The 18,012-nt window shown below is 48.8% G+C and overlaps 1 protein-coding gene across 1 annotated transcript in view; it reads right to left on the minus strand.

The window, feature by feature from the left end:
- Positions 1 to 14,155, minus strand: part of LOC147011008 (ARF GTPase-activating protein GIT1-like) — a 139,192-nt gene extending 125,037 nt beyond the window's left edge. The window contains exons 1-2 of the mRNA XM_085859084.1: positions 14,019 to 14,155; positions 13,796 to 13,909 (exon numbers count right to left, since the gene is read on the minus strand). Of these exons, the coding sequence (XP_085715210.1) occupies positions 13,796 to 13,853 (58 nt within the window). The 5' untranslated portion in view covers positions 13,854 to 13,909; positions 14,019 to 14,155. The remainder of the gene's footprint in view (positions 1 to 13,795; positions 13,910 to 14,018) is intronic.
- Positions 14,156 to 18,012: the final 3,857 nt, after the last annotated feature.

Here is an 18,012-nt window from a genome sequence, read left to right on the forward strand (position 1 = left end):
ATCGTCCCCTAACCCCCTTTATCGTCCTTGTTCGGCTAACCTATCCTGTCACCTAGCCTACTCCCAACCCCTACGTTCCCTTCCCGGAGGGGAATAAGGGAGAGCTAACGTCCTGTGTCGAGGCCCAACGAAGCCTCAGAATGGCCTCCCCAGAGTTCGGCGATCTTAACACCAAGTGGGTCCAGCGGCCCACAACGACAGCGAGGGGATGGATGGTGCGGAGGGGTACATCTCCTAATCTACCCTAACCATTTAACTGCTAAACTACCCCGGGGCTTTCAACAAGCGCCTCTCGCTTAAACTATTGGTTCTAACAACCCAGATTCCCGTCGCCTGTGTTGGTGTCCTTACAATTTCGGGCCTCGCCCCCCAATTTTCTCTCCGTGCCCTCACACGGTCTCCTGGCTGGGACACGTGGCTCCCTTTGGCAGGCACGACCCTCTGCCGAATCTCCCGCTATGGCACCCCCGGGCACTACACTGCCTCCGAGCCTACCAGCTCCCTAACACCGGGGAGTGCCCCCCATGGCACCTCCCCTGAAACGCACACGTGGCAGGCCGGCCTCCCGGGCCCCTTTCCGAGGGTCACCCGTGCCCACAACACTGCCCACGCGGCTAATGGCGCCCCGGGCCCCGAAACCAAGCAGGCGCACCCGTGCCCACTACTCTATCCCGGCCCCCCCATGGGCCCTTGGCCTACCGCGGCCGACTAGCCTGGTGCCCGGGGTACCCACTCAGCGATACTCACCTTTCGCAGCCACGCTCCCAAGCCCGTCAACAGGGCTCCTGCACCCCTCCAAATGGGTCTCGAGCCTACTTTCCCACCAACAGCAAAACGACCTCCATTTTTCAATTTGACTAACCCAGCTAACTCACTCTACACTGACCCCGGGGTCCCTTGCGCGGGAGTCACTCCTCCCCCCAATCACTCATCGCACCATGCATTCCCCATTCACTCCACACACACAGACCCGCTGGCCTCACTCACTCACCAAGCACATGCTTCCACTTCACTCACCAACTCTCCAACACACACACACTGCTGAACTCTGCCATCCTTCTAACTACCTCCCCTAACTAACTCGTGCTCCCACGTCGTCCCTTAAACTACAGCACGTTCCTTTTAACACTACGTAGCTAAGCTACGTCCCCACTACACATCCAAAGTCTGTCTCTGTCTCCAAATCATCTCATTAATCAATTTCCCAACCTAAATCTGGCTACAATCCCTCTAACTAATCCATTCCACGGACTCCATGAGGACTTACCCCTGCCCCATGGAGTCGGTCTAGCTAAGCTAACCCTTCCCCCTAACTAGTTTCCATCCTGTGCCCAGGGTAAGGGGGTCTTTCACCCCTTGCCCAGGAATCCTGTGCACCCGAAAGTGAGGCTTGCTTTTTTTTTTTTTTTTTCCATGCGCAGCACCTGCGCGGCAACTCAGAGCTCGCGCACTTTACACCTGCCCGTGACGTCATGCAGCTGCACGTGTTCCTCGTCCCTCCTTGGACGGGACCATCCGGCAGAGATACCCCTCCTGCCGGATTCCAACCACACGTGCAGCCATGACGTCACCGTGCGCAAAGAAAAAACACAAGCCCCACTTCTCGAGGGGTTCCCCACGCGAACACATGTGCTTTGCCCGTTGGAGCTTAACACACACGATCGCGTGGAGAACCCGTCCGGTCCAAATCCATTTACCTGCCTAAACTTTGTCCGTCCGCGGGATCGGCAAATCCACCGCGTGCGTTTCCGGACCGGGACTTCACTCTCGCAAGCGAGCACGTGGTGGTCTCGTGCGTTGCACCGCACGAACCTCGTGCTCACTGCTGGGCGAACCCGGCACGGTCCCCGAAACAACTACAGCCGCTACTCGGCTTTCTTTCTTCTGTCGCCTTCGTCGTCGCCATTCAACCCACGCACACCTGCGTGTTACGACGCACACAGTCCACTCCATCACATTCACACGGGGAGACGCGGCTGCGTGCTCCCGCATGCCGACCGACATCTCCCTCACATACCGCTCTCTCACACACACGGTCTCCCTTGCACACAGCGACCTTGCACACGGCCGTTCACTCACGCACGGTGCCTCACCACTCACACAAACCATACTACTTACACACGCGGGGGCACTCACCCGCGGTGCCTCATCCACACACCGTGCCTCACTCATACACGCGGGGGCACTTAACCGCGGTGCCTCATCCATACACACGGCGACACTCACACACGCGGTCTCTTCCACACACGGTGCCTCACCCACACACGCGGGGGCACTAACCCGCGGTGCCTCACTCACACTCCGTGCCTCACCCACACACGCGGGGGCACTCACCCGCGGTGCCTCACTCATACACACGGCGACACTCACACACGCGGTCTCTTCCATACACGGTGCCTCACCCACACACGCGGGGGAACTAACCCGCGGTGCCTCACTCGCACTCCGTGCCTCATCCACACACGCGGGGGCACTCAACCGCGGTGCCTCATTCACACACATGGCGACACTCACACACGGTGCCTCTTCCACACACGGCGTGCTGGGAAGCACGCACTCTGGCACCATCGCCACCACACCACTCACACACGGGGTCGCTTCTACACACGGGGACGCACTCACACCTTGCACCACACACACAGGGACAACCACACTGGGGATTCGTGTCCCCACAAGGGTCTCCGGGGCCTCTACACCCCCCAAGCTCTCCGTGCACCCTTCATTTGTATTTGTATCCATCTTTTCGTTCATGCCTTTCATTTCGTTTTTCATTTCATTTGTGTTTGCATCCATTTTTTCGATCATTTTCGCATTCATCTTTTCGTTCATTGCCGCCAGCATGGCGCATAGCTGGGCCATGTTGGATGCACTCAGCTGAGCCGTTTCGGCAAGGGTTGGGGAAGGGTCTTGGTGGAGAGGGGGGGGGAGGTGTCATACACTGCGGCCGCTGCCGCACCCACCTCGGGCCCTGGGTTCAGTTGGGCGAGTCCGTGTTCCTGCACAATCAACATTTCCTGCACGGGGATTCCATCCTGGACCATGGACTCTACATTATTACACATATACATTTCTAATACCCCCGGCTCCCGCTCGCCTTGAGACGCCATCTTGCTTCTCGTGAAGGGTTAATTTAACTCGCTCGTAATTTGGAGGGAATCGGGGGTCGCTTCTCTCACCCCTGGACCGATTCCCGTGAATTTAGCCGGAGACAGGAGAGCCCGTTTTCCTGTTCTCCGATACCCGTGCCGCGAGGAGGGCGATGAATTTGTATCCCACTCCTGACACCAGTGTTGCGGATTTCGCGCCCGCCGGCGTGCGGCCGGCCACGTAACTCGAATCGCGGCACGTCGCCCACCGGATGGACAATCCAGTCGTGACCCTCTCGGACTAACGCCGGGAACCAGTCACGGGTGGACCTTTCGGTCTCACCGCGATCGAGCCAATCAGCCCCCGCGTGGGATAGGGTTGCTCGCCAAATTCGACCTACCTAAGTACCCACGCGGAGGGTAGACCGGGCGATCGCACCTCGCCGCAGGTCGACTTCGGACACGGGCCACTTAAGCGACCCGTTCCGTACTATCAGAATAACCGAGCGGTGTTATCGTCGACCTCGATGGTTCGATTAATTATCGGGCGTATTCAGCCCACTACCAACCCTTTACGTGAAGCAAGATGAGGGTTCAATGGGGGGAAAAGACGAAGCGAAGCGGGAGAACAGTTCAACAATAAAGCACATTTATTCGCGGCACACGGGAAGCACACAAATACAATTCCACCAAATGCACACAAAAAAGAAAACACACTTCCATTTACACAAAAAGCAAATATAAAAGTGAAAACACAGTGCAGAGCTAATACCGACTACCGAGCACACGGCAACACTTATACAATTCTACTTCACAGACGGCGCCGACAACACATACCCAAAACCAAGGAAAAGAATATCCTCAAGAATGAGGCGGGCCTGAGGCCGAGACCGGGTCGGGCCTACCCGTCTGGTGATGAGACGCGGAGCGGCGATGGCCCCGCAACCCGCGGGCCTCGTGGACGGTGTCTGGTAGGGGGTGGGAACGGGGCCCCCTTGGTCGCACTATCTCAGCGCGGGGGGAAACAGGAGGGGGTTGCTGATGCTCGGGGTATAGAGGATCTTTATTATCCCTGGTGTGCGTCTCCACCTCGGCCAGGTCGCGCTGCCGGCCTCCCTCGGGCGTGCAGCTCCTGGCACCGACGCGAGCACCCCCTCGTCCGACTCTCTTCAGCTTCTCCAGCCACTGCAGGCCGGGCTCCAGACTTCCACACTCGTCCCCTCCGTTCCGACTCCTTCTCGTTCTCGTTCTCCTTTTTCTGACTGACGAACACCGTCCTTTTATCCCCCCGTAACTTCGCCTTTGACCCCCTCCCTTTGACCTTTCACCTCGCTCCCCATTGGCCCGAGAAAAAGTGGGCGTGAAGGCTTTTGATCCACAAATTTGCATATATCGATCGCCCTGGGGCGGGCCAATTCGCCCCTCGCTCACCGATTGGACGGCAAAAAGTGGGCGTGTGTCGTTTTTGATCCGTTTTTGAAGCACAAAATCCGTGATTTTGTACACGCTGTTCAACGTGCGCCCTGCACGAGTCCAACACCGGTACCCACAGCGGGGCAAGAACGGTGGCGATGCTACGGTTGCGAGGTGTGACGGGAAGGTCGTGGCGGTTGTGGTGAAGCGGCGTTGTGGTTGGTGGTTGATGTTGTGGTTGTGGTGGTAATCATGGCGGTTGGTCCAAAATAAAGATAGTAAAGAAAAACGGCTATCCTGAAGAGTCGCAGCTCGCATAAATGACATGTATTCCCACTAGACAACGGGTTCGGGCCTAACTACACATGTACTTACCGAGATACCTCACCTAAGGGACCTGAATGGTGGTTTGCGAATTTGGTAACCACAACAATATATATATATATATATATATATATATATATATATATATATATATATATATATATATATATACATACATATATATATACATACATACATATATATATATATATATATATATATATATATACATACATATATATATATATATATATATATATATATATATTGTTGTGGTTACCAGATTCGCAAACCACCATTCAGGTCCCTTAGGTGAGGTATCTCGGTAAGTACATGTGTAGTTAGGCCCGAACCCCTTGTCTAGTGGGAATACATGTCATTTATACGTGCTGCGACTCTTCAGGATAGCCGTTTTTCTTTTACTATCTTTATTTTGGACCAACCGCCATGATTACCATCACAACCACAACATCAACCACCAACCGCAACCACCGCTTCACCACAACCGCCACGACCTTCACGTCACACCTCGCAACCGTAGCATCGCCACCGTTCTTGCCCCGCTGTGGGTACCGGTGTTGGACTCATGCAGAACGCGCGTCGAACAGCGTGTACAAAATCACGGATTTTGTGCTTCAAAAACGGATCAAAAACGACACACGCCCACTTTTTGCCGTCCAATCGGTGAGCGAGGGGCGACTGGCCCCGCCGCCAGGGCGATCGATATATGCAAATTTGTGGATCAAAAAGCCTTCACGCCCACTTTTTCTCGGGCCAATGGGGAGCGAGGTGAAAGGTCAAAGGGAGGGGGTCAAAGGCGAAGTTACGGGGGGGATAAAAGGACGGTGTTCGTCAGTCAGAACGAGAAGGAGAACGAGAACGAGAAGGAGTCGGAGAAGAGAGAGAAGAGTGTGGAAGTCTGGAGCCCGAAGCCTGCAGTGGCTGGAGAAGCTGAAGAGAGTCGGACGAGGGGGTGCTCGCGTCGGTGCCAGGAGCTGCACGCCCGAGGGAGGCCGGCAGCGCGACCTGGCCGAGGTGGAGACGCACACCAGGGATAATAAAGATCCTCTATACCCCGAGCATCAGCAACCCCCTCCTGTTTCCCCCGCGCTGAGATAGTGCGACCAAGGGGGCCCCGTTCCCACCCCCTGCCAGGCACTGTCCACGAGGCCCGCGGGTTGCGGGGCCATCGCCGCTCCGCGTCTCATCACCAGACGGGTAGGCCCGACCCGGTCTCGGCCTCAGGCCTGCCCCATTCTTGGGGGATTTCTTTTCCTTGGTTTTGGGTATGTGTTGTCGGCGCCGTCTGTGAAGTAGAATTGTATAAGTGTTGCCGTGTGCTCGGTAGTCGGTATTAGCTCTGCACTGTGTTTTCACTTTTATGTTTGCTTTTTGTGTAAATGGAATTGTGTTTTCTTTTTTTGTGTGCATTTGGTGGAATTGTATTTGTGTGCTTTCCGTTCGTCGCGAATAAATGTGCTTTATTGTTGAACTGTTCTCCCGCTTCGCTTCGTCATTTCTTTCTTTGAATCCCCATCTTGCTTCACGTAAAGGGTTGGTAGTGGGCTGAATACGCCCGATAATTAATCGAACCGTCGAGGTCGACGATAACACCGCTCGGTTATTCTGATAGTACGGAACGGGTCGCTTAAGTGGCCCGTGTCCGAAGTCGACCTGCGGCGAGGTGCGATCGCCCGGTCTACCCTCCGCGTGGGTACTTAGGTAGTTCGAATTTGGCGAGCAACCCTATCCCACGCGGGGGCTGATTGGCTCGATCGCGGTGAGACCGAAAGGTCCACCCGTGACTGGTTCCCGGCGTTAGTCCGAGAGGGTCACGACTGGATTGTCCGTCCGGTGGGCGACGTGCCGCGATTCGAGTTACGTGGCCGTTCGCACGCCGGCGGGCGCGAAGACCGCAACAATATATATATATGCACATAAGCCGTATGCATGTTTTTGCTTCATGTACATAACACTGATTATTTTTATTTCCATGTCAGTGGTCTATTGCCTATACACCGCCCAGATAGAGGGACGTGTCAGAAGAACATGTTGCATGCTTGGAACATGATCACCCACAGGGAAGGTACTCTGCTTGTAATATTAATCTACCTATATAAAACACAGTGTACATTTGTCTGTCCCACTTCATAAGGACGATTTGAGTAGGGCTTTAAGGGCCAATCTTTTAACAGGACTGTGTGTTCACTACGGTCCATTTTTCAGGATTAAAAAAAAAAAAAAACTCGAAAAACATTTTTCATAAATGAGTAATTATGTTTCTTCTATTGGAAATGTAGATGACTTGCAAAGCAAGCCTCAATGGTGGTGTACAGAAAGGTTTTTTTTTTTAAATAACAACAAATACAATGGGTAGGGAGGTGAAATTCACTGCACGTGATGTGTGATGCACTCAAAGTAAAACGAATGTTCATTTACATCCACAGGATGTCCAATAAGTAAAGAAGATACAAGTACACCTGACACTAGGCCGAGGTTTCAGACTGGCACGCTCACGAGGCTCTACTGCTGAATCAAAATGAAACGTCCCAGAAGATAAAGAAAATATGATAACATTTGTACATCCATCCATCCATCCATTGTGACCATACTCTGTGCAGAGCATTGGTGCTGCCTACGCAGTCTCCTTGGCTATTGGACACAATCCTGGACAGATTGCCACTCCGACACAGGATACCAGCAAGCTGGCACTCATTTTGCCAACTTCGGAAGGATGACAGGCAGAGTCAACCCCACCTGGTATTTATTCAACAGCAAGTGGGATTTGAACTCAGGATCCTAGGATCCCAAGCCCACCACCCCTAACCATTAAGCCAACACCAGGCATATTTGAACATGTAGGGTTTTAAAATAATGCTTCTTGCTGCAAAACATATCCGCCAGTCAACTTGACCATTGCAAATAAAATAATTCTAATCCGTCATTTTTGACGGGCTTTTATACGAGTCATAATAAGAAATCCGGATCGATTTCCACTTTGTAAAGGAGGAAATTAGATCCAACCATTTCAACAAACTACAACGCATCATAATTAAAAAGTCACTCCCCAAATACCCACATAATAGAGACAATGGAATTTTTCAGAGTCCTGTTTTATTAAAACTAGCAGACACATCAGTCAAGGATGTGTGATGGAATGAAATGACATTTGATAGGGCATGAGGATCACTGAAAAACAACAATCTGTGACAGTTGGGCTTGAAGCACCGTCCACGGGGAATATCGTGATGTCATGCAGCATGGTGAACGTTTTCACAAAAATCTACTTTGGACTGCATCGAAGATGGAAGTAAATCAGATGGAATAAGATACAAGATGGAAGTCGATGTCGTGAGCAGATTGTAATACATTGTTAATTATACCGACGAGGTTTTGTGATGATGTGTGACGTGGTGAGAAAGAATCTATGAAAATTGATGAAATCCATGAGATAACCTGCATTTAGATGAAATCTGTATTCCCTCGATTCTGTAAGTGGACGCAATTCATCCTTATAGCTACCAAGTGTAATTTCAAATAAACCATTCATTCATTCAAGCGATATAAATAATCAACGAAACTTAAAAAAAAAAACATTTAACCAACTTTTGATTCTTACAGGAAGAACAATAATTTGTCCACTTGATGTCATTTATTTTCTCCAATAATGGCGGGCCATGGATCAAGGAGGAACTTGTGATAAATATCTTAATGTATAACATGGGATTAAAAAAAAAACAAAAAAAAAACTAACATTCCAGATTCCACATTGAGAACTCCAACAAGTATCTATTGTAATTCCAGTAAGGAAACTTGCTTACACAAAACAACCGTGTTTACAAATTTTAAAAACTCATTTCAAGATGATATCATCAACCAGGTAAGCACTTTCAAATATCAGCAATTTCAGGGTATTGATGCATCAGGAAATACCATACTTTAGCTCCCAGCACGTTAAATAGTATCAGCACAGTCATGAGGAGCCGAATGGGCTCCCTCCTGAATCAAAGTTCCTTGTTGTCCCCAGGACAGTGTGTCGGCTTTTGTGTATATGGATTGCAAACTGTCAACCACCTTGGTACAACCGTCGCCAACCACCCTCGCTGGTACAACCATCACTCAATCACTAAAAAGGTAGGAAATTGGTGCTTTGCTTTCTCAGCATGCAACCATCAAGTATTCATACAAAAACAATTTGTATATTGTATATATATATATATTGTTGCGGTTCTCGGAACTGCATGCATCCAACAGATATGTGTCCCAAGACAGTTATTCCATTATTAAACGTGTAGATAGTCCCCTTCCTTTTGTTTAGCGGGACAACAAGGGAATGCGTTGCGATGATCTAATAGCTAGGGTTGCTTAAATCATTTTCTCCTTCATTTCATCCCTACTCTTCTTCTTTTCTGATTATTCCTGAGGTAAATCAGCCACGTGCGCCTTCGTTGTAAGGTGGGGCCTCGTGGAGGCCAGCGTGTACGGCACCGCGGTGGGGAAACTGCAGCACAGAGTCATGTGGAGTGCTTGTTGGTGCGGGATTATCGACTCGAGCTTCCGATGGTCTGGGGAGAATTGCCAATTGCATTAAAAAGGCATGCGAATAAATACCTCTTAAGAGGCTGCACGAATGGTGTTTTTCACGGCATGGAAAACACAGCCAGCATGACGCCCACGCTGCATGAAGCGTGTACGGAGGCCAACAAAGACTCCTCCACGCCATGTTTGGCAGGATACGAGTGTGCGAGTAGAAGCGGCTTGTTCCTTTTTAACCTCAATATCTGACACATATTGGTGTTCGCCCCGCACACACGCTAGCGGAGTCATGTGAATGTAAACGCTGGCCATGTGCGTAATGGCAGAACCGCGCGCACTGTATGGAATGTGCTCGAAAGCAGACACGTACACCGCTCGTGAGACGTGCACAGATTTATCCATGATGATGTACCTTCGGTCCTCGCTAGCAGCAGGGGATTCTCCACGGATGGTGAACGTCTTCTCCTCTCTACGGCCAGCGAAGCTGCGATCGAGCCAGGAAATGTACAGAGCTGGCCACGTTGGCACACGTGGCATGAGCGCGTCGATAGACGCTGGTCGAACGCCCGAGTGGGCATGCGGGACCCTCAACCGGTCGCCCAGGGGTTTTTGTAGGATGATTCGCGTGCCAATTTCGGTGTGGGCGATTCATGTCATCTCGTGGGGTCGGAGCGCAATATTGCCGCCGTTTGAGATGGCCTTGCCGGAAACGAAGTGAGGCGGTTTCCGACCCAAGTTGGCGGGCCATGTGAGGGGTCGGGGCCAATCGGAGCGCCCTATTCACGTGATGACGTTACGATTCAGGGTGGCCCCTCCCTCCCCCCCCCCCGAGCTGCAAATCCTATAAAGGTCAGGGAAGTTCCTCCATCTCTCTCTTGCCTCTTGCTTTTTGAGTTTCTCCGCCTCTCTCTCGCCTCGCCTCGTCGACACCGCCACGACCCGCCTCCTGCTCCTCGTCTCCGCCTCCTCGTCTCCGCCCACACAAGCCGACCTGGTCCCGCCTACTACTCGACCCTCACACTCTGGACTTTGCCCCTTCTTGACTCAAGCTCCTCCTTTACGGTGCCCAATTCCTGGTTGTAAACTCCCACTTCATCGGGTTTTCTGTGTCTGTGTCTGTGCGTATGTGTGTCCTGGTGCCTGTCTGCCTAAATAAGACTGCAGAAGATCGTTATTGTTATTATTTTTGCGTTAAGTCTGCTCTGTGTCCCCTTTTGTAAGTTGCCTGTTTATTGTTGCACCACACACTTCTTTCTATCTCTGCACAACACACCCCAATAAATCTTCACTGTGCCACATATCTTTCCTCGCCCACTATTAATAAATTATCATGAGGAATGTCCCCAGCTCGTCTTTGTGTTTTCTTCCATTGATCCAGCATGGTCCGAATCCTAGCTTAGCCAGGACTTTATTCCCATCGATCCATTCCCTTTAGCCGGTACGTCCTTGGCAGTGTCACTCGGCTGCATCCGATCCGGTCCGGACAAGGCGCACCGAGGGCGTGTTCCCCGGTAATTAAACCACGTGATCAATTAGGTAACCCGATTAACCCATAGACCGGAGGACCCGAGGTCATGCGGTTGAGTTATCGGCATCCATGGTCAGTTAAGCGACCCGCCGCGTCACGGAATATTCCTTTTTCGACGGCCTTCAATTCCAGGGAGTCTGGTGGGAACCGACATAGCTTCCCCCACCGAGTGGTCTTTTCAACCGACCCCCCGGCCCACAACTATATATATATATATATATATATATATATATATATATATATATATATATATATATATATATATATATATATATATATATATATATATATATATATATATATATACTAGCCAAACCCGCGCTCTGCGTGAAGTTTCGAAAGTGAGGGTTCGTTAGGACGTCAATATATCCAGTGTTCACAATGTGATTTATCGAATTTCTTTATATACAATGTTTCTTGTTACATTTTTCGTGTCTAATTCACCTTCTGAGGTAGTCAGCATGTGCAGAAGAGGGTTTTACATTGCAGATGCTGTTTTCTCGGAGTGGCATTACGCCTCTCAGCGGTGACGGTCTGTCGACGACAGACGTAATGACGTCAGCGAATGACCGATGATGTCATGACGTCATTACGCCTCTCAGCGGTGATGTCACACGTCGCCATGTAAACGAATGTAAAGATTAGAAAATCGGCAAAAATTCCCAAACCTGTCCGTCTGGCGTGATCTCACATAGCCCATGCTATTCATTAAACCACAGACCACCTGCATGCCGAAAGTGGCGATAATCCATCCAGCAGTTTCGGAGGAGAAACGTCAAATTACGTACAGACGTTAACAGAAATTATATATATATATATATATATATATATATATATATATATATATATATATATATATATATATATATATATATATCAAACACACACACAATGTGATAAACAATTATCCTTCTGCAGCGCTCTTATCTTGTACCCTTCTGCCCTGTTGGTGAGTTCATCGGCTATCCACTGCTCGGTTCTGTGTTCCAGCTGCTCGGTTCTGTGCACCACATGCTCGGTTCTGTGCTCCAGCTGCTCGGTTCTGTGCTCCACCACTTCCACAAGTCTTGAATATGTAAAGGATACCAGCCCTAGTTTTTTGCGAAGTAATTTTTTGGGCTGTAGAATGCATATCAAAAACTGAAAGCACCAACTAATATAAATGCTCAATAAAAAAAACAAATCACTGTCCTCTCAAGACACCTTAATCTCCCAACCACAAAAGCGCCAAGAGCAAATGCCATTGCAGGAAAGTTTGCTCACCCCGTTTCCTTAAACGAAACACAGGAGTCACAGCTCAGTCAGTAAGCTTTTCACAAGGACCCTTCTTTAAGTGGGAAAAGGAACAACTCATTAACGTGACGACAGCACAACCGAGACGTGTCCACTGTGGCAGAGGATGAGGAAAATACAAAACCTCCTCTGCGGCTTCAAAGGCAAATCGTTTTCTTTGGGTGATGTTCCACAAACCAAACAACAATCATCACTCACGGTTCGGTATTAAACAGTAAAACATATGATAAAGGGATTCATCTATCATTATCTACTTTGGAGAACCAACATCCGTTTCACCATCCCTCTAACTGATATATTAGTTTAAAGGTTGTCCTACGAGCTAAAAGGCTGAATGACTGGATAGAAGGCTGACTGGCACGATAGGCAGCTGACTGACTGGATAAATGAGTGGCTGGATGGCTGAGTGACTGGATAACTAGAAAGTGCTGGCTGACTGAATAGAGCACTGCCTGACTGGATAGGCAGCTGACAGAATAGAGCACTGGCTGACTGGATAGGGTGCTGGCTGACTAGTTGAGTGGCTCGCTGGTTGCCTGGCTGAGTGACTGCATGGATGACTGGATAGATGGGTGGCTGACTGTATAGGGTGCTGGCTGACTAGATAGGGGGTTGACTGACTGGATAGAGCACTGCCTGACTAGATAGGCAGCTGACAGAATAGAGCACTGGCTGACTGGATAGATGGGTGGCTGACAGAATAGAGCACTGGCTGACTAGATAGATGGGTGGCTGATTGGATAGATGGGTGGCTGACTGGATAGGGTGCTGGCTGACTGGATAGGGTGCTGGCTGACTATCTGAGTGGCTAGCTGGTTGCCCGATTCCATGGCTGAATGGCTGAGTGACTGCATGGATGACTGTATAGGATGCTGGCTGATGAGTTGAGTGGAAAGCTGGTTGCCTGACTCCATGGCTGAGTGACTGCATGGATGACTGGATAGAGCACTGAGTGACTGGATAGGGGGTTGACTGACTGGATAGAGTGCTGAGTGACTGGATCGGGGGTTGACTGACTGGATAGAGAGCTGAGTGACTGGATAGGGGGTTGACTGACTGGATAGAGCGCTGAGTGACTGGATTGGGGGTTGACTGACTGGATAAAGCACTGAGTGACTGGACAGGGGTTTGACTGACTGGATAGAGCACTGAGTGACTGTATTGGGGGTTGACTGACTGGATAAAGCACTGAGTGACTGGATAGAGCACTGAGTGACTGGATAGGGGGTTGACTGACTGGATAGAGCGCTGAGTGACTGGATCGGGGGTTGACTGACTAGATGGAGCGCTGAGTGACTGGATAGAGGACAGTGACTGGATAGGGGGTTGACTGACTGGATAGAGCGCTGAGTGACTGGATCAGAGGTTGACTGACTGGATAGAGCACTGTGACTGGATAGGGGGTTGACTGACTGGATAGAGCGCTGAGTGACTGTATCGGGGGTTGACCGACTGGATAAAGCACTGACTGATGGGTGGCTGAATGACGGTACGAGTGTTTGGCTCGCTGACTTGATGGCTAAGTTACTGACTGAATGGAAACTGCCTGATGGACTTACTTCTTTACTCATTAACAATCCACCTGCAAAGTATCCCCACCGTGCCCGCTTCGTACCAGGTGCGCTGCAGTCGGCGCACGTGCTCGCCTCGGCCGTGCGTAACTTTCGCAGCATCGAGAGGCCGAATCCGGACTGGCAGGCTGCGGTGGACACCGGCTCTGGGGAACGACCTGCAGCGCAGTGAGCAAAAGTCTGCCAAGAGCCGCTGCGAAGCGTCAACAGAAAAAGGATCTGACAAAAAGACAGAAAAAGAATCTGACAAAAAGACAGAAAACCAACCAGAGAAGAGTAATCAGCGAAGCCAAGAAGACGAAGGAAAACTCGGAGCGGCATGAAAACCAACCACGAGCACTTCCGGTGGTGGTGATGTCATCCTAACGGGACCTGTCAATCACAACAAACCACGCCCATTTTCAAGGGTAATGACTGTCCCCACTCCGTCCCTGTCAACGACGATGATACGCCTCTCAGTGAATCGCATTGCGTGAACGCCTGTCAATCACAATAAACCACGCCCCTTTCCTCGCTCATTGGATTACTGACGATGACGTCACAAGCAATCTCGATTATGCAGAAATGACTCGCTGAGTTCCCAAAATATAAAGTTAACAACCACTTACACCACGGCAAATGACTACAGAAGATATTGATCAAAGCTAGTTAAACCGAGAGACGAGTGTACATATCCTCTTTGTGATTCACGTGAATGATTTGCTCGAGATGACCCGTTGTTTGCAGATTTGCAGATGAATAACAGAGGACTCGTGAAAAGTTCAAGAAGACCGAGAGAAGTTACAAGTTCGGTCCAGTCAGCAGCTGCTGAACTTCCATCCAGAAGAATATGTAAAGTTCTAAATGTTAGAAATGAAGCCAAAGTGGCCACCTCTTACCAATAAGAAAAGGGACACTTCTTCCACCCGAGACTTCTAGAGCATGTTAATTGTCAATGAAGGACCTTGTTACCATCCATAGTTTATAATCATTTTAAACATGTATCCAGTTTGGACTGACAAGATGGCCTGGAGGTATACATACTGACCTCTAAGCTGTCTAGCCTGGGTTCAAATCCTGACCCAGCTATAAACTGTCATCCCAATGTTGCACAGGCAGGGTTATTCAACGATGTATGTGCAGTCTCTCGGATGAACATTAAGCTGGACGTCCCGTCTGTCAACATTTGTTGGTGAACGTTGAAGATCCCACGGTGTCCTGTGTGAAGAGGATGTGCATTATCACTGGTACCCTGAGCAAATTCCTCCCCTAACTAGTTGAACATCAGGTCTGGCCAGCTGGTGTGTGAAGATTTGGGTCAAGATTCAAGATTCCTCTGGCTGACCCCACAAGAAAGGTGGGATAATGGTGGAAGAAGAAGAAGAAGAAGAAGAAGACAACGATTAAACATAAATCCAACTCAACCAAAAAGGCTGGCTGGGACAGAAGGACAAATTAATGTACCTTGATCAGGATGAGTCCGTAAAACTACAAAATCTTCATCTGGCCTTATTTGGGATATTAGAAACATGTTTCAGGAGATCTCCTTTGGAAGCATTGGCAAGTCGTCTCACCCTCAGTCGTCTCACCCTCCCTCGTGCTGTGGGCTACCCTGGGGAGGGGGAGGGGGTTACCCTGTGTACTATCAACACGTATGTAAAATTTGGTGGAGACTGGCCCTTCCCTGCAGACTTTTTACAATGAATTTCAGATGTACATCCACAGAAGTTAAATGATATTGAGGTCTTGGAATACTGTATGTACAAAGGATAGCTACAAGATGTGTCCCATCCCTGATAGGCCTCACTGATAAGGAAACACTTAAAATTAGATGCTCAAAATATGACAATGAATTCGTGCCTTATCTACAGGGCAAGGGCAATGATTCCATAACCAGAGGGAGAACACATTGAAACCACTAAAGCTGATTGCCAGTAAGAATGTATGCTGAGAATTATAAATTTGTGGAATAGCTTCCCAGTAGCTGTAGTAGGGGTAGATCCGTAGTTCCAATAAAGACTGGCCCCGAATTGGCACAATGCAGTTCAAGTTCCAGTGTAGAGCTTCCACCCCCTGGGCATGCACACTTTGGGGAAAATGTCCCGCTCCATCAGGCTCTGGACATGGAGGACTGAACAGATCTGTGTCCAGAAGGATACCGAACATCAACTTTAAAATAAATAAAAAAACAACCGATTTTTGTGCGACCACAACGGGCAATATGAAACGTGTTGTGTGCATGTTGTGTGCTCAGAACCAATGAGGCTCAGTTCGGTGGGCTGAGGATGACCAAGGTGATCAAACTACAAACCAACATGTCACTTTCAATGATGTGGGTTAATCAAGTGAAAATACCTTTCAAAACAAGAGAGCTCATGGAACACCTATTTTTCGTGGCAGTCTTAGAAACAAGAACATGAGCTGGGTTTGCGAGCGGAAAATTTGATTGGTCGTGATGCCGTAAATGCCGCAATATTTTGTCCGAGTACTGCGAAACGGAAGGGTTTTGAAAGTGTCAAAAAGGTGATTTGTATTCTAAATTGTTCAAGTGTATAATTTAATTTAAATAAAATAATTATTTTAAGGGTTGTAGGGGAAAAAAAAATTACACACAAGTTTACCACCGATGATGCGACATCTTTTACACCACCTTATTTAACACGTCACAATAGTTCTTCGTACCTGTTGTATGTGTCCTTTATGACGTCATTAAAAAACAGTAAGTTTCCTGTTTGGAATGATTTTCAATTTTGTTTGAATGCCACACAGGTAGACGAAGTAAATTAATTATCTCACTCCTCTGTGTGCATGCGCGATCGGGACAAATTCACAGCCAAACTACTACTAAACTACAGGTTCGTTTTCTGATTCGTGTTCCAATTTGTGTTGAAAATATAACATCAAATTAAAATCAAGTTCTTCCTCAATCACAAACTGATGGTTGTGGACAGACAGACAAACAGACGTGAACCAATTGCTTAATCCCACTTTTCACTTCACGTGTGTGGAATGGGGGGGTGAGATGGCCAGGGAGTCCATAGAACACTTTACCCGACAGTCTGAAGAAAAAGGACATAGTAAGGGTTGCTCCTTCCCTTTGTAAGCCAACATGTGTGGAGCTTCTGGCAGCCTGATTGGCAGCCCTCCTCTCCTCCTCCTCTTCGGTGCTCTCCTCCTTTTCCTGGTGGCTGTCTCCAAAAGATGCTTGACTGCTTGGGCCTGGGCATCTCACCATCTGCTCTCCTTTCAATTACCTGCTTTGCTTTTCCGAGCGCGATCTATATTAGTTTTGTTCGTGAACTTTGAATAGCAGGCGTGAAACCGATGGGTCAAAACGGAACGTTGCTCTGCTGAGATGCGTATATTTTGTCGCCATCAAGGTTTATCCATGCATTTGCGCAGCCACAAACCTTATGTCAACCCTACTCGGAGAAACTGATGATTTTCGAACTATCTTTTGGAACAAAAGATGCACTAATGACGAAACCGACATCTTTTTTTTTTGGCAAAGTGAGCTCATCGCTGGGCACCGCCATTTGCATGAATGTCGATGTTCTTCCACCGGGAGAGCGCGAGCAGCAAATTTGATTGGTCGAGATGGCGTACAATATTGCCAACTTCAGAGCCAAACTCGTGCTGTGAAAAGTGAATGTTTTTGGAAGTGCCAACAAGCCGATTCGTGTTCTAAAGTGTTAATTTAACTGGAATAAAAGAAAAAGTTTTAAACTCTGCAGAAAAGAAAACCCAAACAATTGAACCGGAAGTTTACCGCATTTTTGGGATACACCAATACACCGATTTAGGATACACCGTCCTTTACACCACCTGATTTAACACGTTTAATTAGTTGTCCGTGCATGTTGTTTGTGTCATTTATGAAGTCCTTAAAATAGGAAGCTTCCTGTTTGAAAATATTACCTTCACCACCGAAGGTGGATGGAGGTGATGTTTTCACCCCTATCCATCTATCTCTCCGTTTGTTTGTTTGTTTGTTTGTTTGTTTGTGAACAGAACATTTCAAAAGTTGTGGATGGATTCGGACAAAACTTGGTGGGCAGGTTGGGTGTTTAGCAAGAAAGAAGTTGTGAGATTTTGGTGAAGATCCGAATCCAGATCCGCATCCGATAATTTTTTTAAGTGATTCTTCACCATTGAGAGATCGATATAAAACAATATGTAACGCGATATCTCAAAAAGTTATGATCGTTTTCGGACGAAACCTGGTTGATGAGTTGGTTCGGTGACAAGAACAAGCCGATTCGATTTTAGTTCAGGTCCGAAT

The sequence above is a fragment of the Eptatretus burgeri genome, chromosome 16 (assembly GCF_056783735.1).
Source record: "Eptatretus burgeri isolate ZD-2024b chromosome 16, Ebu_testis_v1, whole genome shotgun sequence".
Taxonomy (NCBI): Eukaryota; Metazoa; Chordata; class Myxini; order Myxiniformes; family Myxinidae; genus Eptatretus; species Eptatretus burgeri.